Source organism: Balaenoptera ricei, chromosome 11 (genome assembly GCF_028023285.1).
Source record: "Balaenoptera ricei isolate mBalRic1 chromosome 11, mBalRic1.hap2, whole genome shotgun sequence".
NCBI classification, from domain to species: Eukaryota; Metazoa; Chordata; class Mammalia; order Artiodactyla; family Balaenopteridae; genus Balaenoptera; species Balaenoptera ricei.
In genome coordinates, this window is record NC_082649.1 from 41,016,165 (window position 1) to 41,040,862 (window position 24,698).

At 46.2% G+C, this 24,698-nt stretch overlaps 2 protein-coding genes across 3 annotated transcripts in view; one reads left to right on the forward strand and one right to left on the reverse strand.

Annotated features, from left to right (window-relative positions):
- The first annotated feature begins 1,700 nt into the window (after positions 1 to 1,700).
- LOC132374770 (ubiquinol-cytochrome-c reductase complex assembly factor 2) lies at positions 1,701 to 22,660 on the forward strand. Its single transcript, XM_059938913.1, has 4 exons — positions 1,701 to 1,875; positions 18,688 to 18,762; positions 19,602 to 19,671; positions 22,479 to 22,660. Exons 1-4 carry the CDS (start codon positions 1,738 to 1,740, stop codon positions 22,604 to 22,606), a joined length of 411 nt encoding a protein of 136 aa, XP_059794896.1. The 5' UTR covers positions 1,701 to 1,737; the 3' UTR covers positions 22,607 to 22,660.
- The window catches only part of ITPR3 (inositol 1,4,5-trisphosphate receptor type 3), a 67,208-nt gene continuing 64,799 nt past the window's right edge, over positions 22,290 to 24,698 (reverse strand). For both annotated transcript variants that reach the window (XM_059938911.1, XM_059938910.1), the window contains exon 59: positions 22,290 to 24,491. In XM_059938911.1, coding sequence (XP_059794894.1) covers positions 24,423 to 24,491 — 69 coding nt within the window. In that variant the 3' untranslated portion in view covers positions 22,290 to 24,422. The remainder of the gene's footprint in view (positions 24,492 to 24,698) is intronic.

Sequence of the window (24,698 nt, forward strand, 5' to 3'; positions counted from 1 at the left end):
TTTGGAAAGCCCTCAGACTGAGAAGATCGTGAAGTGGTGTCCCAAAGAACCACCTTCCCAGAGTTTGAATTCAGGCTTCTTTTATACTAAAATGGGTGTGGTTGGTTGCTGCAAACTTCTTGGTGCCGGAATCCTTTGTTCTTGCAGCTGTCCATATAGGTCCAGTCGTAATGTTCCTGTAAACCTCCAACAAGACAAATGGTATTCTCTGTTCTGCAACTTTTTATCTCTGTATGAATGGAAAGTGTTATACCTTTAAAGGTCAGAGCCTTGAGAATGGGCTATCCTGTATATCTCAGGCTATAGGCAACACTCTTGTAGCAAAAGCAATAGATACACAGGTTAAAGTAAAAGAAACAGATCCAATATGGACTCAGATTTGTTCTTCCCTATTACAAATACAGCTGTGGTGAGAGTGGAGCAGGTAGGTACTGTTGGGCTGGCAATGCGTTAGGGGTGCCCTTGAGCGCCTCATTTTCCACTCCCCCTGAACTCACCTCAAGTGGGCATCACACACCTTGGGTCCCCAAAGGTTCTCATTCATAGGTCTTTACCCTTAAGGACTTCAGACAGTTCAGAGCTGTTCCCTGTTAAAACCACCCACTGATTTTTCCTCCTCCCTCTTCAGCTCTCCCATTCTGCCCCAGGCCTGGCTCTTGCTATGGAAGGAACGTCCCTCCATTCCCGCTTATCCAAACTCTAACCATCCTCAAGGCCCAGCCCAAAGGCTATCTCCTTTGGAAGCAATCCCTGATCTTCCTCCTCTTAATCTCCTGAACAGCTAGAAGTACTAGTTCTTTCTCCAAACTCCTAGTATTCCCTAACACTTCAATTAAAGCCCTTGTCACTTTTAACTTTGTGTTTTGGTTATGTGTTCACTTCCTGACTCAGGGCAGGAGTCTCCTGGACTTATGAATTAGGCAAGGTGAGAAGGAAGAGGTTTGCGGTAAGCCAAGTGTGTGCACAGGATGGTCCTGGCTAAATTCAGGCAGTAAAGATGCAAAAGGGGGCTGAGGCTTTCTTAAGGAAAATCTGGATGGTGGGGGTATCTTTTGAAAAGAAAAATCAGAACATCCCACACGATATGCAGCTGGAGATGTAGAAGAGAAGGCTTGGTAAGACAAGTTTTTCCAGACTGAATCAACCCAGATGACGTTGCTCAAGCAGGGAAAAGTAGCTGGCTTGGGGAAGGGGCGCTCAAAAGGATACTGATAGAAGCTGAGGAAAGGACAGAGCTGAGGAGCACTAAAGAAAGAATTGTGGCAGATCACCAAATGGTAGCGACAGGTACAGGACTGTGAGAAAGGGGAGGGGGGCTGCGAACCACGTGTGCATGCTACGTGATTAAGTTCAAACACATCTTCATCGAATAACCACTTGTATTTACATGCAAATGTATTCGCTTATGCAATTAGCAGAGGTCTCAGAGGAGGGTTTTTTAGTCTGGAGCTTGTGCAGTCACTGAAAAAGAGAAGGAAGCTATCCCCAGTGTACTCCACGCCTGACTTGCTCCTGGGAACCGGGTTGGTTCCAGGAAGACGAAGACTGAATTAGCTGGCCCGGCAAAGACAGGGGAGCAGCGGCCCCTCCCGGAAAGCGGCAGGGCGCCGGCCAAGTGGCGCAGGCTCACTCCTCCCTCCCACCCCACCTCTTCGGGAAGCCGTTGATGCTTAGTGCGCAAGCTCCATCTGTTCCCGCCGACTCCTCCCTCAGGGGCGGAGACAAGCAGGGCCTAAGATGGCGGCTAGCCGCTACAGGCGTTTTCTTAAACTCTGTGAGGAATGGCCAGTGGACGAGACCAAAAGAGGCCGGGACTTGGGCGCTTATCTGCGGCAGCGGGTAGCGCAGGCCTTTCGGGAGGGAGAGAACACCCAGGTGACCAGACCGTGGGGTCCGCCTGCGGCGGGGAGGCGGTTGGGGCGAGGGGAGGAAAGGAGGAGGCAGGGCGGGGCCCACGAGCGGCCTGGCGGCGGGGCCCCGCGCATGCGCGCGCCTTTCCTCCCTGGCCGCGCGTACCTGGGGACCCTCTTAACGCCCAGGGAAACTGCGGAGAGCGGTGATCCTATCTTCTACTCAGTACTTTCACCTGGCTGCACGTTGGAGGTTCCCGAGGAGCTTTTTAAAAATCTAGATACCTGGGACCATTCGACCTTGTTGAATCAGAATCTCGGGGGGGGGGGGTGAGGCCTTGGCCTCAGTGTTTTTAAAAGCTCTCGATGATTCAGGGTGCAGCCAGGGTTGAGTCCCACAACACCAGCCCTAGGTGGTGACAGTCATAGGCTTATTGCTCTCCTGACACGATGCCATTACCTCGAAGTGTTGTGCAGTGTTTGAGCTGATGCCCAAGGACCTATGCAGGGTCCCCACTAAGCCTTGGTGTGCTTCCTGGGCCCTTGTAAGCCCGTGCGGCAGGTTTGAGTCCTCACCCCGTGCCCATGTGTGTGAGTAGTAGACCTGTGTTCTTGCTCTCCTCCAGGTTGGTGCTGCACTTCTGGGATTTGTTCATTCATACAGCACATACTTAAGGAAAACCCACCATGTGCCAGGAACTGTTCCAGGTGCTGGGGAGACAGTAGTTAATTAGATGAGGTCCTGCCCACATGAAATTTAAGTTTACGTCCTAGTTCAGGACACAGTAAGCAAGTAGACACACATAGGGCAGTCCAGAGAAGTACTATGATGGATATGAAATAGAGTAGCATGGTAAAAGGGTAATATTAGTTATGATAGATAAAGCCTTACTGAGGAGGTGACACATAGATGAGACCTAAGGGAAGACGATGAGCCAACAATGAACACTTGGTGTTCTTTCAGGCAGTGCATTGGTCCTGAGGCAGGAAGCAGAAAGAAAGTGCAAGTGGCTGAAGGGTAGTGAGTGAAATGCCGTTTTCTAAGAGTTGAGTCAGGGGAGGACAGGAGTCAGGCACGGTAGGGTTTTATAGGCAGACTCTGTTTAGGGGTTGGATTTTATCATAAGACCAGTGAGAAGCCTCTGGGGAGGTTTAGTCAGGGGGCTGATGTGACCTAGTTTACTCTTTTTTTTAAAGATCACTCTGGTTGTACCAGTGAATGGATTATAGGGAGGCAAGAATAGAAACAGTCACTCTGGTAGCCCAGGCAGGAAATGGTGGTGGCTTGGATGAAGATGGCAGCACAGGAGATGGAAGTGGCCAGATTGGGGTTGCAATGTGAAGGTTGCATCAACAGGACTTGCTGATGTATTGGATATAGGGTAAAGGGAAAGAGGAACCAAGGATAACACCTAGATTGTTTTGGCCTAAGCAACTCGGTGCAAGGTGGTGCCGTTTACTGAGATGGGGAAGACGAGATGAGGAACAGGTGAGGCGTGGGAAGAACATCTTTAGTTTGGTGTTCAGACATGTTAAACTTGAGATGCAAAGTGGATTTACTTCCAAGTGGAAATGTCAAAGTAGACAGTGGGATATTTGAGCCTGGGGCTCAGGCAAGAGGTCAGACACATGAGATGTGACACATACACACACAGCCTGAAGAAATGACTTTTGCGAAATTTGGCCACAACCTGTCAAAGCAGGAACATGGCTTTTTGGCAACTTAGCCCAACCCAGACCCAAGCCAGCGCACCTAATGGAGCAAGAACATCATGCCCAGTGGCATCATCGAAACCAAGTGCTGACTGGGTGGTGGGCATGGACGGAGTGTCTGGCTCAGGGCTTTGTTGGGGGGTTTGGGGTGTCACACAACACTGAGGGCCCTCACACTTCTTACAGTGGTCTTCACTGGCCCGTAGTATAAAGATCTTGAAGGCAAGAGTCATAGTCCCAACTCTGCAAATCCCATAGCCCATAGACTTTCTAGGGCTATGCTCCCTTCATATTTTCAGTGTGAGCTTCCTGAGAATAGAGACGGTGCTATTTTTATCTTTCTCCCCACAGTGTCTAGCATAGTTCCTGGCACATAAAAGACACTCAGTAAATGTCTGAATGAATGGGTAAATAAATGATTGGTTATGGCTCATGAGACAAAAATCATTTGAATATAGTTGCAGATGTAGCAGAACTAGATGGAGAGAAGTATTGAAGAGTGAGAAGGGAATATTTCTGTGCCCTGAGTGGTGAGAATTAATTTGTGAGCTTACTCTGTGTGGGGAAGTGCAGGAACTACAGAAGAGAGACATAACCTGGTCCTTATCACCAAGGAGCTTACAGTTGGACAGACACGTGACTTGCTTTAATGAAATTCGGATGGTGAAACCAGCCAGCAGAGAAGCTGACAGAGGCTAGATCCTTGGGGAGGTGACAGTATGACATTCACCTACTTGACTGTTAGTGCAAGAGGAGCCAGAAAAGGAGGGTAGAGCTTTCTCTTTTGGAGTTGTCATCCTTTGTCGTCACCTAGGGAGATAGTTCTGATGAGTAGAAGGCGCACACGAATTTGAGTCATGGCTGCAGATGCAAGTCATGGCTCGGTTGATGGTTCCAGAGCAGCTGATGAATGCATCCCTGGTAGAGTGAACCAGTGCATCATGATGGCAGCAGGCACATGACTCAGGACCACTGTTGTGGTACCTCATCCTGATGTCACCCAAGAATGCACCTGGGCTTATTAGTAAATCTTGGTGGTAATTTTTAGAAGGAGCAGTCCCTTGCTGGAATTGAGAACAGCGCTGTGAGTCACTCCCACTCACACCCCCGGATCATTTATAAAGAACTTGAGAAAGAAAGGTGGTTCATTAAGCTGGCAGCCAGGGGCAGGCACTCGACCCGGTCAACTGATTGGTGTGGAACTCCCCCTCGGTTATGCCACGTGCTAGAAGGACAGGACTAGAGGGGGAGGCAGCTCTCCGCCGCGTGTTTGTTCCTGTAGAGGAGAGGAGCAGGCAGTCTTGCTCTCAGCCTTGTGGCTTCCTGCATCTGAACAATAACGCTGAACGCATGCATGGCACACTTGCATGCGTGGTCTCATTTAGTCTATTCCTTAGTGCAGCTGAGTTGAGGTCACCATCACTGTTCCCATTTTACAGGTGAAGAAACAAAATCTGAAAAGAAAAACAACTTATTCCGGGTTCCCCAGGAGTTAAATGGCAAGACAAGTGAGCATTGTCTTCTTTGTGCCTGAACTATCCTCAGCTCCCATTCCTCCCAAGTTATTTCTTCTTGTTAGAAAGGCCTCTTGTTCCGTGAACTTCAAGCCCTCCCTTCCCCTCACTTCCTGCTCAAGACCTCTTTGGACCATGGACAGTTTTGGCAAAGAGTTAAACATCCCTCTGTTTACCCACCTGCTTTTCTTTGGCCCAGCCCCTACCTCCCCAGTGTGGATGGGGAGAAAGATGGTCCTCAGGTGGGACACCAGCACAGAAAAGCCAGAACCACTAGAAAGCAAATTAATCATTCAGACTTGAAACCAGGGTACAAAAATAACTGCCTCCATTTATTCCACCACAGATTGCCCTTTGGGGAGTCTCACAGTCCACTCCACCCTAAACCCACCAAGAGGGAGGTGGGAAGCAGAAACACACTTAACACCTCTTACACCCTCTATCCTATTGTGCAGTTTTTTAAAGCTAATGTTTATGGATTTTGCCCCCTTTCAATTCAGTTTCCCTTAGAGAACGCGTGTTCCCTGCAGCCCCAAGAGCTTAATAAAAGAATCACAAAATGGGGGAAGGTGGCAAAACAACAGTAATTGTTGACTTAAGTACAGGGGAAGGTGCAAACTCTTCTAATGAGTTCATTAGATGCACAGGCAGCTTCCTAAAAGGTCCCTGGCAGCACCCACTTATCCAGCACGGGGCACAGCTCTGAGGAGCCACCCAGGAAGGGGCTCGCCCACCAGGGAGTTCTTGTATTAAATACCCAGGTTGAAATAATATCGGCCCCGTTTGAAAGGAGTTGAACTTTGTCTTGGATTGGCAGTAATGTAGGTGATACATCCAACTCCTCAGAGGGGAATTCAAAGGTTTTTTGTGATTCTATTTTCTCAGTCATCCCGTCAGGGCCTGGTCTGTGGCTTAGTGTGGTGGGGTGTAGCCCTGTGTGTGTTGGCAGTGGTGATGCCATCCAGCGTTACCCACCCCCGTGTGTGGGTCCTCTGAAGTCCAGTTTTTGAGGAAGGGCCTGAGAACAGATTATGCGATTTTTAGTTGTAATATTGAGCCCACTGCAAAACAGCCGTTGTGAGGAGAATCATGTCAGAGAGGGAATGCAGGCATCTCCATCTCTTTTTCTCCCCCAGTTCCGGATGGAGCTGGAGGGAGTTAAGGTAGTGTTTAGACCAAGGCATGGCAGTTTTCTAGGCATGTTTAGAGATGTAGGTGCTCCTCCTGGAGGGCTAGATTATCCAACACTTTCAGTGGGTCACCACTTAGAGATCTTTGGGTCTGCCTGTTGCCTCCTGGACTAATGCAGCTTTGTGAGGCCTTCACTGTTGTCTAATCCAGCCTATGTCCCGCCCCCTCACCACACCCCAGCGTGTGCCCCGGCCCCAATGAGGGCTTCTTCTCATTGCCTCCCAAATTGGTCATAATGTAAATGGTTCTTTTTTTTTTTTTTAAATATATTTGATTTACAGTGTTGTGTTAGTTTCAGGTGTACAACAAAGTGATTCAGTTATATTGGCCAAAAAGTTCATTCAGGTTTTTCCGTAAGATGTTACCTGTTACCCCCTATATACTATATATAAACTATATATGTATATACTATACATATGTTCTTTTTCAGATTCTTTTCCATTATAAGTTATTACAAAATACTGAATATAGTTCCCTGTGCTATACAGTAGGTCCTTGTTGTTTATCTATTTTATGTATAGTAGTGTGTATCTGTTAATCCCAAATTCCTAATTTATCCCTCCCCTGCCTCCCCTTTGGTAACCATAAGATTGTTTTCTATGTAGGTGAGTCTGTTTCTGTTTTGTAAATAAGTTCATTTGTATCATTTTTTAGATTCCACAAACAAGTGATATGATATTTGTCTTTCTCTGACTTATTCACTTAGTATGATAATCTCCAAGTCTGTCCATGTTGCTGCAAATGGCATTACATCATTCTTTTTTATGGCTGAGTAATATTCCATTGTATCTGTGTACCACATCTTCTTTATCCATTCATCTGTCGACAGGCATTTGGGTTGCTTCCATGTCTTGGCTATTGTAAATAGTGCTGCTATGAACATTGGGGTGCATGTATCTTTTCTAATTAGAGTTCTAGTCTTTTCCAGATATGTGCCCCGGAGTGGGATTCCTTGATCATATGGCAACTCTATTTTTAGTGTTTTAAGGAACCTCCCTGCTGTTCTCCATAGTGGCTGTACCAATTTACATTCCCACCAGCAGTGTAGGAAGGTTCCCTTTTCTCCACACCCTCTCCAGCATTTGTTATTTGTAGACTTTTTGATGATGGCCATTCTGACTGGTGTGAGGTGACACCTCATTGTAGTTTCGATTTGCATTTCTCTAATAATTAGCGATGTTGAGCATCTTTTCATGTGCCTATTGGCCATCTGTATTTCTTCTTTGGAGAAATGTCTGTTTAGGTCTTCTGCCCATTTTTCGATTGGGTTGTTGGTTTTTTTTGTTGTTGAGGTATATGAGCTGTTTGTATATTTTGGAAATTAAACCCTTGTCAGTTGCATTGTTTGCGAATATTTTCTCCCAGTCCTTAGGTTGTCTTTTTGTTTTGTTTATGGTTTCCTTTGCTGTGCAAAAGCTTGTAAGTTTGATTAGGTCCCATTTGTTTATCTTTTCTTTCATTTCTTTTGTCTTGGGAGACTGACCTAAGAAAACATTTGTATGATTTATGTCAGAATGTTTTGCCTGTGTTCTCTCTTCTAGGAGTTTATAGTGTCATGTCTTATACTTAAGTCTTTAAGCCATCTTGAGTTTATTTTTGTGTATGATGTGGGGAGTGTTCTAACTTCATTGATTTACATGAGGCTGTCCAGCTTTCCCAACACCACTTGCTGAAGAGAATGTCTTTTCTCCATTGTATATTCTTCCACCTTTGTCGAAGAGTAATTGACTGTAGGTGTGTGGGTTTATTTCTGGGCTCTCTATTCTGTTTCATTGATCTGTATGTCTGTTTTTGTGCCAGTACCATGCTATTTTGTTTACTGTAGCTTTGTAGTATTGTCTGAAGTCAGGGAGGGTTATGCCTCCAGCTTTGTTCTTTTTCCCCAGGATTGCTTTGGAATTCTGGGTCTTTTATGGTTCCATATAAATTTTAGGATTATTTATTCTAGTTCTGTGAAAAGTGTCATGGTTAATTTGATAGGGATCACATTAAATCTGTAGATTGCTTTGGATAATATGGCCAATTTAACAATTTTAATTCTTCCAATGCAAGAGCATGGGATATCTTTCCATTTCTTTGAATCATCTTCAGTTTCCTATATCAGTGTTTTATAGTTCTCAGCATATAAGTCTTTTACCTCCTTGGTCAAGTTTATTCCTAGGTGGTTTTATTTTATATATATATTTTTTGATGTGATTTTGAAAGGGATTTTTTTAACTTTCTCTTTCTGATATAGAGAAATGCAACTGATTTCTTTATGTTAATCTTGTATCCTGCTACCTTGCTGAATTCATTTATCTGCTCTTAAAGTTTTTGTGTTGAGTGTTTAGGGTTTTCTGTATAGAGTATCATGTCATCTGCATATAATGACAATTTTTACCTCTTCCTTTCTAATTTGGATACCTTTTATTTCTTTTTCTTGTCTGATTGCTGTGACTAGGACTTCCAATATTATGCTGAATAGAAGTGGTAAGAGTAGGCATCCTTGTTTCATTCCAGATTTTAGTGGGAAGGCTTTCAGCTTTTCACTGTTAAGTATTACATTGGCTGTGGTTTTGTCATAAAGAGCTTTGATTATGTTGAGATATGTTTCCTCTGTACCCACTTTGATGAGAGTTTTTATCATGAATGGATGTTGAATTTTATCAAATGCTTTTTCTGCATCTGTTGAGATGATCATGTGGTTTTTGTCTTTTCCTTTGTTTATGTGGTGTGTCGTACTGATTGATTTGCATATGTTGAGCCATCCTTGTTAACTTGGGATGAATCCAACCTGATCATGGTGTATGATCCTTTTTATATGTTGTTGGATTTGGTTTGCTAGTATTTTGTTGAGAATTTTTACATCTATATCAATCAAAGATATTGGCCTGTGATTTTCTTTTTTGGTGGTGTCTTTGTCTGGTTTTGGTATCAGGGTGATGGTGGCTTCATAGAATGACTTTGGGAGTGTTCCCTCCTCTTCAGTCTTTTGAAGAAGAGTTTGAGAAGGATCAGTTTAAGTTCTTTGTATGTTTGGTAGAATTCCCTAGTGAAGCCATCTGGTCCTGGACTTTTGTTTGCAGGGAGTTTTTTTTTTTTTATTACAGATTCTGTTTCACTTCTAGTGATCAGTCTGTTCAAATTATCTATTTCTTCTTGGCAATTCCCTGGCGGTCCAGTGGTTAGGACTTGGCACTTTCACTGCCATGGCCCGGGTTCAATCCCTGATCAGGGAACTAAGATCCTGTGAGCCATGCAGCGTGGCCAAAAAACCCCCAAATTATCTATTTCTTCTTGATTCAATTTTGGTGGGCTGTATGTTTCTAGAAACTTGTCCATTTCTTCTGGATTGTCCAGTTTGTTGGCTTATAATTGTTCATAGTATTCTCTTATGGCTTCTTGTATTTCTGTGGTATCAGTTGTTATTTCTCCTCTTTCATTTCTTATTTTGTTTATTTGGGTCCCCTCTTTTTTCTTCTTGGTGAGCCTAGCCAGAGGTTTGTTGATTTTGTTTATTCTTTCAAAGAGCCACCTCTTGGTTTTATTGATTTTTTTCTATTTTTTTTTTAATCTCTATCTTATTTATTTCCTCTCTAATCTTTACTATTTCCTTCCTTCTGCTGACTTTAGGTTTTGTTTGTTCTTCTTTTTCTAATTCTTTTAAGTGGTAGGTTGGGTTGTTTATTTGAGATTTTTCTTGTTTTTTTGAGGAAGGCCTGTATTATTATGAACTTCCCTCTAAGAAATGCTTTTTGCTGCATCCCATAGATTTTATATGGTTGTATTTTCATTGTCATTTGTCTCAAGGTATTTTTTAATTTCCTCTTTGAATTTGTCATTGACCAAGTGGTTTTTTAATAACGTGTTGTTTAGTCTCTGTGTAATCAGTTTTTTTTCTCATTTCTCTTTCTGTGGTTTACTTCTAGTTTCACACCATTATGGTCAGAAAATATGCTTGAAATAATTTCTATCCTCTTAAATTTATCAAGGCTTGTTTTGTGTCCTAATATGTCGTCTACCCTAGAAAATGTGCTATGTGCACTTGAAAAGAATGTATATCCTGGTTTCTTTGGATGTAGTGTCCCGAAAATATCAAATTAAGTCTAACTGTTCTCTTGTGTCATTTAGGATCTCTGTTGCTATTGATTTTCTGTTTGGAAGATCTGCCCATTGATGTCAGTGGGGTGTTAAAATCTCCTACTTTTATTTTATTCCCATCAATTTCTCCCTTTATGTCTGTTAGTATTTGTCTTATGTATTTAGGTGCTCCTATAACATATATTGGGTTCATATATGTTAATGAGTGTAATATCCTCTTCTTGCATCAATCATTTTGTCATTATGTAGCATCCCTCTTTATTTATGGCCTTTGTTTTGGGTTTTGTTTTTTTTTTAAATAAGTTTATTTATTTATTTATTTTTGGCTGCGTTGGGTCTTCATTGCTGCACGTGGGCTTTCTCTAGTTGCAGCGAGCGGGAGCTACTCTTCATTGTGGTGTGTGGGCTTCTCATTGCGCTGGCTTTTCTTGTTGCGTAGCACGGTTCTGGGCACGCTGGCTTCAGTAGTTGTAGCACACGGGCTCAGTAGTTGTGCTTCTTGGGCTCTAGAGTGCAGGCTCAGTAGTTGTGGCTCATGGGCTTAGTTGCTCTGTAGCATGTGGGATCTTCCCGGACCAGGGTTCAAACCCGTGTCCCCTGCACTGGCAGGCAGATTCTTAACCACTGTGCCACCAGGGAAGTCCCTATGGCCTTTGTTTTAAAGTCTATTTTGTCTGATATGATATTGTGACCCCCCCCCCCACTTCTTGTGATTTGTGTTTGTGTGAAATATCTTTTTCCATCCCCTCATTTTCAATCTGTGGGTGTCCTTCGCCCAAAAGTGGGTCTTTTGTAGGCAGCGTGTTGTAGGCTCTTGTTTTATTATCCAATCTGCCATTCTGTGTCTTTTGGTCAGAGCATTTAGTCCATTGACATTTAAGGTAATTATTGACAAGTATGTATTTATTGCCATTTTAAATCTGGTTTTCCAGTTGATTTTGTATCTCTTCTTTGTTCCTTTCTTTTTGTTTTTCCTTTTGTGGTTTGATGGTTTTCATTTGTATTACACTTGAGTTCTCTTCTTTTTGTTTTTTTGTGAATCTGTTGTATGTTTTTGATTTGTGGTTACCCTGGTTTTCAAGTATGTTAACCCATTACTGTATCTGCTTGCTTTAAACTGGTAGTCATATAAGCTTAAACACATTCCAAAAAATCTACATTTTCTTACTCCCCTCTCCCAAGTAAGAACAATATGATTCTGATGTCCTATTTTACATTTTCATGTTTATCCTTTTGCCATTCATTGTAGTTATAATTGCTTCCACAAATTTTTTTTGATTTTTCTTTTTTAAATGTATGTTCTGGTTTATTTAAGTGATCTACAATCCTTTCATATATTTGCTTTTCCTATTGTGATTTTCCCTTTCCTATAGATTCTTGCTTCTTTTCTATTTAGAGAAGACCTTTCAATATTCTTTTTAGGTTAGATCTAGTATTGCTGTATTCTTTTAGTTTTTGCTTGTGTGAGAAATTCATTATCTCTCCTTCTATTATAAATGATAATCTTGCTGGGTAGAGTATCCTAGGTTGCAGTTTTCTCCCTTTCAGGACTTTGAATATATCTTGCTACTCCCTTCTGGCCTGCAAAGTTTCTATAGAGAAATCAGCTGATAGCCTTATGGGGGTTCCCTTGTAACTTACACTTTGTTTTTCTCTTGCTGCCTTTAAAATCCTCTCTGTATCTTTAACTTTTGCCATTTTAATTATGATATGTCTTGGTGTAGGTTTGTTTGGGTTCATCTTGTTTGGGACCCTCTGTGCTTCCTGTACCTCGATATCTGTTTCCTTCTTTAGGTTTGGGAAATTTTCAGCCATAATTTCGTTAAATACATTTTCGATCCCCTTTTCTCTTTCTTCTTCTGGGATCCCTGTTATGCCTAGATTGGCACGCTTTGTGTCCCATAGGTCTTTTATGTTGCTTTCATTTTTTTTTTTCATTTGTATTTTTGTCTGCCATTCTGATTGGGTGATTTCCATTATTTTGTCTTCCAGATCACTTATTCATTCTGCATTATTTAGTTTTCTATACATTGCCTTTAGCTCAGTTTTCATCTCGGCAATTAAGTTGTCTGATTTTGATTGCCTCCTCTTTATAGTTCCTAGTTACAGTGATCTGCATTTCTGTCGATAGCTTTTCTTAGCTCCTTCAGCATTTTTGTTACCTTCTTTTTGAACTCAGGGTCTGGTAGACTGGAGGGGTCTGTTTCATTGTTTGTTCTTGTAGGGGATTTCTCTTGTTCTTATAATTGGGAGTGGTTCCTCTGCTTTTTCATTTTACTTATATTACTCTGGGTCTATGAATTTAGGGGAAACAGTTATCTACTGTGGTCATGAAGGGCTGTTTTTATGTGGAAACACCCCTGTGTAGCCTGTGTGAGTCTCATATTTTTGGTGCAAAGGCTGGTTTTGGTATGGATGCCTGCCATGTCTTTCCTCAGGGTGTGCTGGCCCTTCTCCCCTTGATAGGGGGTGTGATTGGTGTTGTGGTGACCAGAGCCTGCACTGGATGTTGAGCAGGGCCTCCTCTTTGCTCTGTGGTTGTCACAGCCCTATCAGGGGCAGGGTCTGCTCCCCAGTTGTTGAAGTAGAAGCCCCCAGATCCGATCCTAAACTGTGGTGTGAGGTAGGTGGGACTGGAGCGCTCCCACTGGGAAAGGAGCTGCTGTGTATTCCTCCCCAGGAGTTGTCTACCTGGACGTGCGCTCTGTAACATCTCCTGTCACCTGGTGTGCATGCTCAAAAAGTACACTGTTGTTGACACTGCCCTTGGCCCCACCTCTGCTGTGGGAATACCAGTAATCAGCTCAGATATCAGCCCTGCTTCTGCGTGTGCATGCCCACAAAGTTTGTTGTTGCTGGCACTAGACCTGCCTCAGCTAGGGGAGTGCCAGTAATCAGCTCAGATGTCCTGTAGAAGCTGCCGCTGGCATAAATTTGCTGAAGTCACGCACCCGCCAGGAATCGGTTCAGATTTCAGCCCTACCTCTGCGTGTTGGCAACCCACTGGCGCTTGCGTGCTCCCAGAGCTCATAATGGTGGAGCCGTGCCCGCCGTGAGCACCCAGAAAATGAGGCCGCTGTGGTGGGGTCACGCCCCCCGCTTCACACGCACGTTGACAGTAGACCCGGGCTCCATCCTGCACACAGCACCCCCAGCCTCGCCCCGGACCACACTTCAGGCCCTTCAGGCTGTCTCTGCGCAGCCAGAGTGAGTCCTCAAGCCCGAGTTCCAGCCCCCAGCCGCTCCACACACCAGCAGGCATGTGTCTTGGGCTGGGAAGTGCAGCAAGGTAGCGTGGACTGTCTGTGCTGGTCTCCCTCTGTCCTGCCTGCCACAGGCCGGCTGCTGTGCTCTCCTGTGAGGCTCCCTATCTGTCCCAGTGGACCTCCCAGTCGGTGAAGGGGGTTCCCAGGGTAAAGGAACCTTTCCCCTTTGAAAGCTCCCTCCCGGGGCACAGGTCCCGTCCTGATTCCTGCTTTTTTTTTTTTCCTTCATCCTATCCAGTTATGTGGTGATCTTTCTTGCAGCTTTGGTTGTATGAGATCTTCTGCCAGCGTTCAGTGGGTATTCTGTGAGAATTTTTCAACATGTAGATGTGTCTTTCATGTATTTGTGGGAGGACGTGAGCTCCACATCCTTCTATTCTGCCACCTTGATCTCTGCTCCCAGGTTCTTAACCTTTGAGAACCTAGTGCACTGTGGACCAAAGCCCAGACACAGAGCTTGTCAAGAATCTGGTGGCTTCCCAGGCCTTGAAGCACTCCTTGGCGCGGCTTAAGACCCTGCCTGCCTGGACCATCCTTGTCCCCCTGCCTTTTCATGCCTCTTCCTCCCAGTCCCTCCTCTGATCCCCATTCTGCCCAGCTCTGAAGTCTACACTCCTCAAAGTGAGGGACTCTGACTCCCCATCACTCTGTGAACTGTCACTGCAGTGAAACGCAAACCTTCCCTGTAAGGGAACCACACCTGCCATGTGAGCCAGGCCTGGTAGCTAGCTCCTGCTTCTGATCTCCTGTAACTCTTGGCACTCAGTTACACTCTGTCCTGGTCATTTTTTATTTTTAATGTGTGTGTATCTTGTCTCAGCTTGATTGCCAACTTCTCTGGAGCCGAGGCTGGATCTTTATGTCCCCTCACAGCCGCCTAGCAGAGCTCTCTACATAGTAGATGCTCAAGAAATAGATTTTCAGTTGAATGCAAGGGAATAGACTCCCATAATGGAATGAACTCATTTCGGAAGTTCATTACCAAGTCATGAAAACCTTTTCTCATAGATCCTCCTGGACTGAATCCAGCTCTACCTTAATTAGCAAAGCAATTTGCAACACTTTCCCAAAAGTGCTTATGCATCCCTTTGTGTGACTGGAATAGGGGCCGCTGTACCAATTGCTGTCACCACCCAATATTCAATTTTGAAAATCAAAATCAGTGCCTGCGGCAGTGATGTAGATTTGTATGTATAAAAGTTTAATATGGTAAAGAAAAATTTACTGACAACTGAGCGGGGGAAATGCAAAAGGAGCAAAAATAGAGCCATAAAGGACACTTTGTCACTTGAACATCTATTTTATTCACATTTAGGGAGCAGAGCTGAATTTTTCATAATACCCCACTGCTGCCTTTTTCAAACCCAGCTTTGCTATTAGTCCTAAAATGTCCGTAATCTCATTAGGTGTGAATGCAAAATCAGGTAGTTTAAAGCTTGTATATAAGAATATTTCTAAAAGTGCACAGTACACTTCATCGGGAAAACTGTGTATTTCAAAATTCAGTGATGCTTGCACTGGAGTCTGTGAATAAAGTGTAGGATGTAGGTATGTGGTGAGGCTTCCAGAATTAGACAAGTATTTCTATTGATGTACTTTTAAGTAGTAAATAAGACTATTTTGTAATTGCTGAGCTTGGATTGGGTGTGACTAGGAACCCAGAATTGGCCTTGGCTCCATCTCTGCTTAGGCAGTAATAACTTGGCTTGAAGTTGCCGTACCTCAAACTCTCATCACCTCCACTGAGCTACTTTTACAGCCTCGTACAGACACCTTCTGACCTCAGATGAGAAACTGGGTGACAAGGTCATTTTTTGGTGATTGGTTATTTATAGGTGCTTCTCAGATTATTCTTTGAGGCTCCAGGCTTTATGGAAAGTATCTGGGAGACTGTCTCTTTAATACTGAAGGACTTCTGCGAGTTTCAGGGAACACAGAGGGTCACTTTGATTTTTGAGCAATGCTCTGTGACCCCATCCTCTCTCTCTCTGTCCCTCCCCTCTGCCCTACTTCTCTGTCAGAGGTGGGAAAAGCTGGGCAGGAAGGAGACACCCTGCTCGCCCCACTGAGGGTACAGACGGAGGTGGCTGAACAGCTCTCCGGCCAACTCTCACTGTTAGATTTGGAGGAAAGGCAGTAGGGGACTCCTTTTGGCAGCATCTCTGAGGGTGAGGATCTGGTGGGAGCGCGGGTCTGGTGAGGACGCGATGTGTTGGTGGTCTGCCAGCAGTGAGGGAGCCCGGGAGAGAGGCGCTGGGCAGAGTCAGTGCTGTGAATGCCTTTCTTAATTAAGAGCTGGGTTGGGAGGGTGGTCGGTGGTGGTGGGAGGGGAAGGTTGGGTTGCACGGCCATCAGGTGGAGGACAGGTGCTGCAGACAGCCACTCGCTGGGCGGAGACCAAGGGTCAGTGCATGATCCCCGCCAAGCTGATCATGAAACGCTTGGGGACCACTGAGAGCCATCAATCTCAGGACCGGGGGTCCAGTCAGGGACAGAGTGAAGCTTCGGTGATTTTCCATCCCTTCATCACTTCCACCTCTAGCCATACCCTGCAGTCACACCAGCAGCACCGATCCGCTGATGTGTCCTAATTGCTGTACCCTGGGCGTGTGCATGAGCTGGTCCTGTGCCTGGAGAGCCCCCACGTCCTACTGGTAACTTCCGCCCACCCTCGCCGTGACCCTCGGCAGGGCTTCCTTGGCTCCGCTGATGGTGTCAGGGGCCCTCCACGCACCCCTCATTCCGCTGTCACCAGGATCGTCCTGAAGTCTTCTTTCGCCTTGTAGTTAGTGCAGTAAAGGCCTGTGTTTACTATAACTGTTTACTACTAATAGTAACCAAGACTAATCCCTCACATTCGTCAAGTGTTCCTGGCCCTGAATTCAGAGCAGTCCAGGCGTTACCTTACTTATCCTCACATCGCCCTCAGAAATAGGGACAATTATTATCTTTTCTTTTAAAAGAAAAGTTAAGTTGGCCAGTATGTTTCAAAAATGTCAATGCTGGGAAGACAAAGGCCGAGGAGGTGTCCCGGTGGCAAGGAGAAAGAAACGTGACAGGTAGTGCAGGAGGCGATCCTGGGCCTAAAGGACTGTTTTTTTCTGTAAAGAGTTTTACTGAGACAATTGACAGAGTTGGAATATGGACGATGGAACAGATAGAAGTGTTGTATCAATGTTAAATGTCCTGAATTTGGTCATGGAACTGTGGTTATATGAGAGAATGTCATTGTTCTTAGGAAACATACTGAAATATTATGTATATATAGATATAGAGAATGATAAAGGAAAAGTGGGAAATTTTTTTTTTAAGTGTCGGGGGCAGAGGGAGATGGAGTGATTTGCCCGATACCCCTTAGCTGGTAAGGGATGAGATCCAAATGCAGGCAGTTGGACTCCACAGCTCCCCACAGCTATGCACACCTGCTCTGACATGGGCCGGGCACACTCTAGGTTCTCTTAAATTTATAAGCAAACACATCTGTACAGGTATGAAGAGGGCAAGCAAATGATGAAATGCACTATTATCTTTTGATAATCTACATAATATTCTTTAAAAGTTTGGCTGGTGTTACCCTCTTCTTCCTTTTGCATCTTGTGCATTCTGTTCGTCTGTCGTCTGGTTAGCTCTTAGTTTTGCATGCCCTGCTGAAGACAGAACATTCAAAACGCTTTCCCCCAAAGTGTATGCTGCAGAATTCTGTTCCAGCTGGACTTTCCCTGGAAGTGCCACCCGATGGGGAGTCAGACTCGTGTTAATATCCGTTCTTCTTTTTCAGCCTTTAGCCCCAGTGCACTCAAATAATGCCTCTGATCATTAGTCAACAAACACTGGCTGCCTCCTCAGCCCATCACCTTTTCTCTTCTGATGTGGCTACCTGGGCGTTCTCATGATGGGTGGCCTGAACCTGGGGATGGATTGAGTAGAACTCAATGACAGGATTGTCTTTTTTGTTTGCTGTAAAGTGGGGACCTTATTTGACATGCACACGGAGGCAGAAGTGGAGCTGCCTATTAAAATGCTTAACTACTGATTTATTTATGCTCTGCCTTCTTCGAGAAAGGATTTAAGTTGGAAAAATCCATCATTTGAATTCTGGGAAAAAACATTGAAGAGAAAGTTTCATTCTGGGGAGCTTTCAGAATTCTTGGCAGAATAATGTAAGGAACTGTAGCTAAATAATGGCAAAGGCAGAAGGAAGGGAAAACTTTTTAAGAGGTATGAGAGGGAAAAACCCACCTCTCATCTGCATGTTGCCCGCGTTCCCTGGAATTTCCAGCAGGGCCATCCGGAGTATTGCTTTCTTTCCCCCTTTCTATTTGCAAGGCTTCCTAACAGGACCTAACTGGATTCTCCCTCGTGGTTCTCCTCAGTTCACCTGTTTCATCCTAAAATACTTTCTTCATGTTTCTTTCCTTGTAAAATTCAACAGCTCCCCACTTAACACAGATGAAAGCTCAGATTTTTTTTTTTTTTTTGCCTTTCATAAAAGAATCTTTATTTAATACATTTCATATTGAAGGTTTAACTCAAAAAGCTCTTTCTTTTTCTCCCACCCAGGCTCTTTTACCTGCATGTTCAGGCCCTCAGCCAGATGGTCTGGTGTGAGGCATAGGTATAGCATCCCTGCCTCCTCTGCCCTGTTCATGCGACCGCCCCCACCAGGAAGGCCCTCTCCACTCTCCCCAGCTCCTGTGCATCCTTCAGAAACCAGCTTAGTCTCACTTCCATGATCCGCTGACCTCCTCTGACTTCTTGTGGCCCACACTGCCCCTAGCACTCCTGGAGTGTTGTGTTTTTACCGCAGCGCCTCCCACCGCGGTGGCTTGCTGGTTCACAAGTCACAGGTGTTCAGCAAATGTTTGTTTGCCAGTTGAGTTTTCCTGCAGGTTGGGGAGCTGCTGAGGTGGAGCCATTATTCCAAAAAGGTGATTTCTGACAGTGGGACCTGTGGTCAGAGAAGCCAGCTCTGAGCTGCAGGCCTGCTTCCTGTCCTTCCTGGAGGCATACAGTACAAGACCTGTGTGGGGGCAGGGCTCATTTGCTCACTTTCTTGGAGGTTTTGTTTTTCAGGTTTCAGAGCCTGAGGCCTGTGATCAGATGTACGAGAGCTTAGCACGGCTCCATGCAAACTACTACAAACTCAAGGTGAGTGGGCCACAGTCTTTTGTGTCGTCCCCAGCCCTCTGACTGGAGATGACCAATAAGAGTGAGTGAAATCTGATTATACGATGTTCTGTAAAGAATTGTGGTTTTGCTACTTTCAAATGTAACCAGTAATTTCAACCAAGCCAACTAAGGCACCTAGTAGAGGCTTTTAGGTCACCTAAATGAAAGCCGTTTTTAATTTTGAAGAAAAGCCATGTGTTTTATATGCCAGTGGGTGCTTCCGGGTGTGTCTGACAACTCTTGGATCTCACACGTATTTTCCCACCCCCTCTGACGGAACTGGTCTTCCCCACACTCTGGTGATAAAGATGGGGTGACTGGGAAAGTCCTGTCAGACAAAGCTGGACCTCTCCTCGGCCCTGACATGATTGCTGTCAAATTCCGTTTAGTGTTATTTCCCCAGGCTTGAAAAATGTGCTCAGTAACCACAGATTTACATGGCCAAATGCCTAGTCTGTATGAAGAGGGGATTTCTTCTAAATCCTCGCTGCTCAAGGTGTGGTCCATGAGCAGCAGCATGGGCACCACCCGGGGCTGGTTAGAAATGCAGAATCATAGGCCCCACCCAGGCTCCCGAGGCCCAGCCTGCATTTTCCAGAGGGTTCAGGTGCATGTTCAAGTCAGAGCCACCTCTCCAGACCGGACTGGTTTGGCCTCCAGGTGGCGTTGCGCTTCTCCTTCTGGCCTCCAGACACCCATGGCCTGTGAACTGCAGTTAAGAGCGTGGCTTCTCTCCAGGATCATCCAGTCCCGGGTTGTGCTGCAGAACTAATCTTCTCTCCCCTCCCTCTCTCTTCCCCTCTGCCCCGTGTGACCAGTACCCTCGCCCCAGAGACACAAACTTCAGTGGTCTGTCCCTGGAAGAATACAAACTGATCCTGTCCACAGGTATGGAAAGCACAGCTGCTCCCCTTTCTGGTTGGTTTGCAAATGAGTCTTTGTGTTTGAGCGGCCAAGGGGAATTGTCTAATAAGACAGTTTTGCTTGATGGAAAGTCTTGTGGAATAGCCCACAGGAAATTCTGAAGCTACAGGGCTCATGCTTTTTTGGCTACAGAACATGGAGAAGGTCAAAGGCATTATTTAAAAAAAGCAAATCCATCTTTAGAGCTTTTAAATTCAAGGCTGGGCAGCAGGGAACAGGGGAATATGTATTTGCCAAATGGAAGTAGTTGAAATCAGGATGGAAGGAAAATAATTTTATCTTTATGGTCCTAAGGGGGCTTTATAAACACAAGGGTTTTAATTAAAACAAAAAGCCATTCAATAGACTTGTATGGGGATATCCGCCTAAGAGTTATCTGACCCAGGGGATGTGGTCTGTGGGTTAGATATGGGTTTAACTAGGTATGTTTTGGAGTCCTTGATAGACCCTGATTAACAAGAAAGGAAAAACCCTGCCTAGCCCAGCCCCTCCTTACTTCCCCATCTCCATTGTCACTGAAGGGGGACAGGGGGGGTGGTGGCAGGGGGAGCCTGGGTTGAAACAGGCAGGTTCTGGAAAATTAACTATTTTTATTGCCAAGGATACCACATATAAAAATAGGCTAACCTTTTCTGGGAGGGCATGGCCCTGAAACATTGCCTCCTGGTACTCTAGAAATTTCTCTTTCCTATTCCTCTGGCAGCCTTCAGCAACTAAGGTTTGAGGATTTAGGCTTCCAGAAAACTCTTAACCTTCTGAACAGATTAAAACCTGGTGGTGTCATCTGCTATTGTGTGTTGACTCTGATACTATTTTTATATTTACTCTCTGGAAAACTGGGGTAGAGATATTTTGGCCAGGCAGAATCACTTTATTGGCAATTTTTTAAAAAGTGTGTGTGTGTGTGTGTGTACACACCCACATACACATATATATAAACAAATGGTACCCCCATGTCCCTGGGCCCGTGTAATTACCAGCATCGATGCACAATGTCATTGTGAGGACCCGGAAGAGTTTGAGCAAAGTTTGAACTTGAAATTAGAATGGAAAGAAGTTCCAGAGGCTCAGCCTCTGCCTCTTTGTTAACTCTCGGGATGCCTGAGTTCGGAGAGAACGGGCCATAGCCAAGGAGGGGGAGATGTACGACTCCCCACCACTGGCCTGTGCTGCAGCTTGTCCTGGCTGGGAGTTCAGCCTTAGGAAATTAGCTGATAATTTGCTTTCACAGCAAGCCTCTTATTTTTGTTGTGACTCTGTGGAATAAGCTTACTGAGTGTTTCCTCTGACAGGGCAGGACACCTTGCAGTGTTTGTCATGAGGATTTGAGGGCCTGGCAAGTCTGAAATGTGGCTGCAGTCTAGGTCCCGAGTGTGTCCATCCTGGCTTGGGGTCCCGGGAGTCTCTGAAGGAGGCCTCGGCGTGTCAGTGGACAGGGAGCCCTCGGCGTCCCGTTTTGTGCCCCACGAAGGAACCTGGACTTCTGGAAAAGTCCCAGGGTGGAATCCTGGCCGGAGTACAGTGCGTGTCCTAATTTAGTCAAGAGCCCACTGACAGTAAATGTTAATAGATGATGTAAGTTACCTTTTTGTTCAGAAAAGCTATTCTTTTTCTCCAGAAGTTTTATTAAGAGATGAAAATCCAGGCTATGAAATTTAAATAATGTGAAAATCTAAACTTAAAATACAAGTAAAATTAGGTATCATAGAACTTTAGCCCTGGAGAGACTTTAGACCAGTGGTTCTCAACCCGGGAGCGATTTTGTCCCCCAGGGACCTGTGGCAATGTCTGGAGACCATTTTAGTTGTCACAGCTTGGGGGGGAAAGGGCAGTTTGCTACTGACATCTAGTGGGTAGAGGCCAAGATGCTGCTGCAGTGCCAGGTCAGCCCCACAACAAAGAATTATCTGGCCCCAAATGTCGCTGGGGCTGAGACTGAGAAACCCTGCCTTGGTTCCTTTAGGGGGGAGGGGGGAGGGGTGGATGTATGTTTTTAAACAGAGGCCCCACTGGCTCCCACCAGCTCCTGCTGCCTTCACGCCTGTGAAGATGGCTACGTTTTCTTGAGTGTGGGCCAGGTGCCAGGTACGTCACCTCCATTATTTCCTTTAAAATTCACAACTTTTGAGGCAGGTGTTTTGATCTCCACTTTGCAGATGAGGAACCCGAGGCTCAGAGGGTTAACTGATTGCTTGAGGGGACCCAGTGTGGAAATGGTGGGCAGGGATGGGGGCCTATGTCCAGCTCCCTCCCGGGTGCCTGCTCAACTCCATAGCGTGGGGTGGACCCAAGTGTCTGGGGTCAAATCCCAGCCCCACCACTTCCTAGCCGTGTAGCCTGCTCAAGTTCCTTAACCTCACTCTGCCTCAAGTTTCCACATCTGTAAAATGGAGACAGTAAGGTCTGTGTGGCTCAGGCCAAGTTTTGAGATAAGCCTCTGGGCCTGTGGGTTGTGTAGCTGATGCTACAGTGCCTTTTCTTTGCTCACGTGGAGCAGAGCGGAGAGGGCCCTGCTTAGATGCTGAATGATGATTGGATGTGAACAGAGGCCACTGTAAGGACGGTCTCTGGTACACAAGTGCTCATCCACACTTGCATTTATTTGTCTGTTACCCTGCCTGATTTGCTTATCAGAAGTTGGGGCTACACTTCCCTTTCTTAGGAACATACTGTGAAAAGCGAGACATGCCTGTGTGGCGAAAGCCCTGTGGGGCCAACCTGTGTAATCATTTTAGACTTCAGCCTTTTTTTGTTGTCTTCTCCTTTTGCAGATACCTTGGAAGAGTTTAAGGAGATGAATAAAGGCATGTGGAAGAAACTGCAGGAGAAGTTTGCCCCCAGGGATCCCGAGGAGAAGCATAAGGCCTGGGCTCGGGCCTTATCACGCCTACATACCTAAGCGTAAAGTCATGTACAGTTGCCATTATCAATAAAATGCCCTGATTTCCCTGTCCTTGTAGTTCAGGAATCTCATCTGGCCTTCACAAGAAAGGAAGCCCTTGTTGCTCTAAAGAAAGCTCTGGCCTGAGGAGGGACGCCAGTTGAGCATCCGCCCGCCCACCAGTCAGGCTAGGATGTCCTCCAGGAGAGGAAGTGCGGGTCTCCGTCTGGGCCTGAGAAGGGAAGGTGACGGGGCCTCTGGGCAAGGTGCTTCCTGCACGGCCACAGGAGCCCCACCTGCCAACAGAGGTCTGGCTGGCTCCTGGCAAGATTCACAGGCTCCCTTTTGTTGTAGGAGCTCCTGGGAGAGAGCCAAAAATAGCGGTCAGTACTGAAGAAGATGTCCTGTTGCAAACAGAAAGCAGCAGGAGGTGTATGACAGAGGGATGAGAAAAGCCTGCTTGGCCCTCCTCCCCAATGACTCAGAAGGCCAGAGCTCAGTCCTCTACCCCTGACCTTGCAGAAAAGCCATGTTCCAAGTTGGCTTAAGGGGCAGAGTAGAGCTACCAACAGGCCAGGCAGGGCCTCGGCTTGAGTCGGCTTCAGCACTCGGGGCAGGTTCTGTGGGAGGCCACATGGCAGGCCCCCTACCCTGGCCGGGGACACACACAGGGTCACCTTATTACTCCACGGAACCTTAGCTCTTACCAGTAGATGTTTACATTCCCTACTTCAGGTTTCTTGTCAAGAAGAGAGCTGAGAGAAGGGGTAGGGCAGGGCCGACAGCACTCCTTGTTGGGAAGAAGTGGAAGTGGGTTCTTAACCTCATTGTACCTGGACTCCTCACTGTGTTTTGAAATGCATAAAATAAAATTCATAGGATTATGATAGAAACCAGTTATCCCGTAGTACAGTTCTGTCCCGGAATCGCTGCAAGACAGGATGGCATTCAGCATCTCCCAAGAGCCCAAGGTTAGGCCAGCAGGCAGGGCTCGTATTCTGTCCTCTGCCAGCGCCACATTGCCACCCACCCCAGCCCCTGGGGAGCACGGGAGCCAGCCTCCCTTTCTAACGGACTAGATTTATTAATTTATTTAAGGTAATTAACATATTAGTTCTCGGGCCAAAGGATTTGTAAAACATTACACCGAAAGGAGAAAACACAAGCAGTCAAAACCAGCCCCTGTTAACACGCCCCAGCCCTGTCACCTGGGCGTGTGACTCTTCCCCAGGAGGCCCAGGAGGAGGCAGGTCTCAGGACCAAGCCTATGGTCACCAGTCCAGCCGGGGCCGTGCGGAGGGGGTGGCGTGGACTCGGACACAGGTCTACGCACTGTACACGGCAGTTCTGAGGCACAGGGGGGCCGCACGGCCCTGGTCAGGGCTGAGCCTGGCACCGTGAATAAGTTAAGTAACAAAAACAAAGCCGTAAAATCACTAGCGACAGCATCACTGCGCCCCTCCAGAAGTGGCAGTAACCAAAATGTAGTGCTTGGAATAAAAAGGAGACCCCACTCCTAATCACCCACCAGGAGGAATACAAAGGCACATCAGTCATTGCTTTAAGGGACAAAGCAATAGTCCTTTAAGAGGACTTAGGCATTAAGGTAAGCCGAGTCCCACTAAGTTTCTGAGTTTTTTTTTAAGAGCTTGGTCTGGGCAGGACTGTCAGCTCTAGTTTCCCCTCTAGGCTGGTCAGAGTCTACGCTCGCCTGGGGCGGGGTCTGGCAGAGGTGGAGCTGGGGGTTGGGTGGGCACCTGGCCTTGAGGGGCGGTGTTCCCACTCTCAGCTCTCCAGTGTCGCATGTGGCCTGACGGGCCTTCCATGGCTCCACTCAGCGGCTCATGCAGTTCTGGACATCCACGAAGCCCAGGCGTTGCCTGCGTTTCCGCTGCTCTGTCATCTAGATTTAAACAGATGCCGTCAGGTTGGATCAGGCCGCCCAGAGCCCACCCTCCCCCCAGCTGCGGTTCAGCCCTGGCGGCAGGCCGAGGCGCCCCCAGGGTGTAGCAGGGATGTCAGCCCCAAACCCTTGTCCTCAGCGCGTCACAAACCACTGATTTGGTGCAGCTGGGAAAGCACCCCACCTAAAAGAGGGGCTGCCGATTTC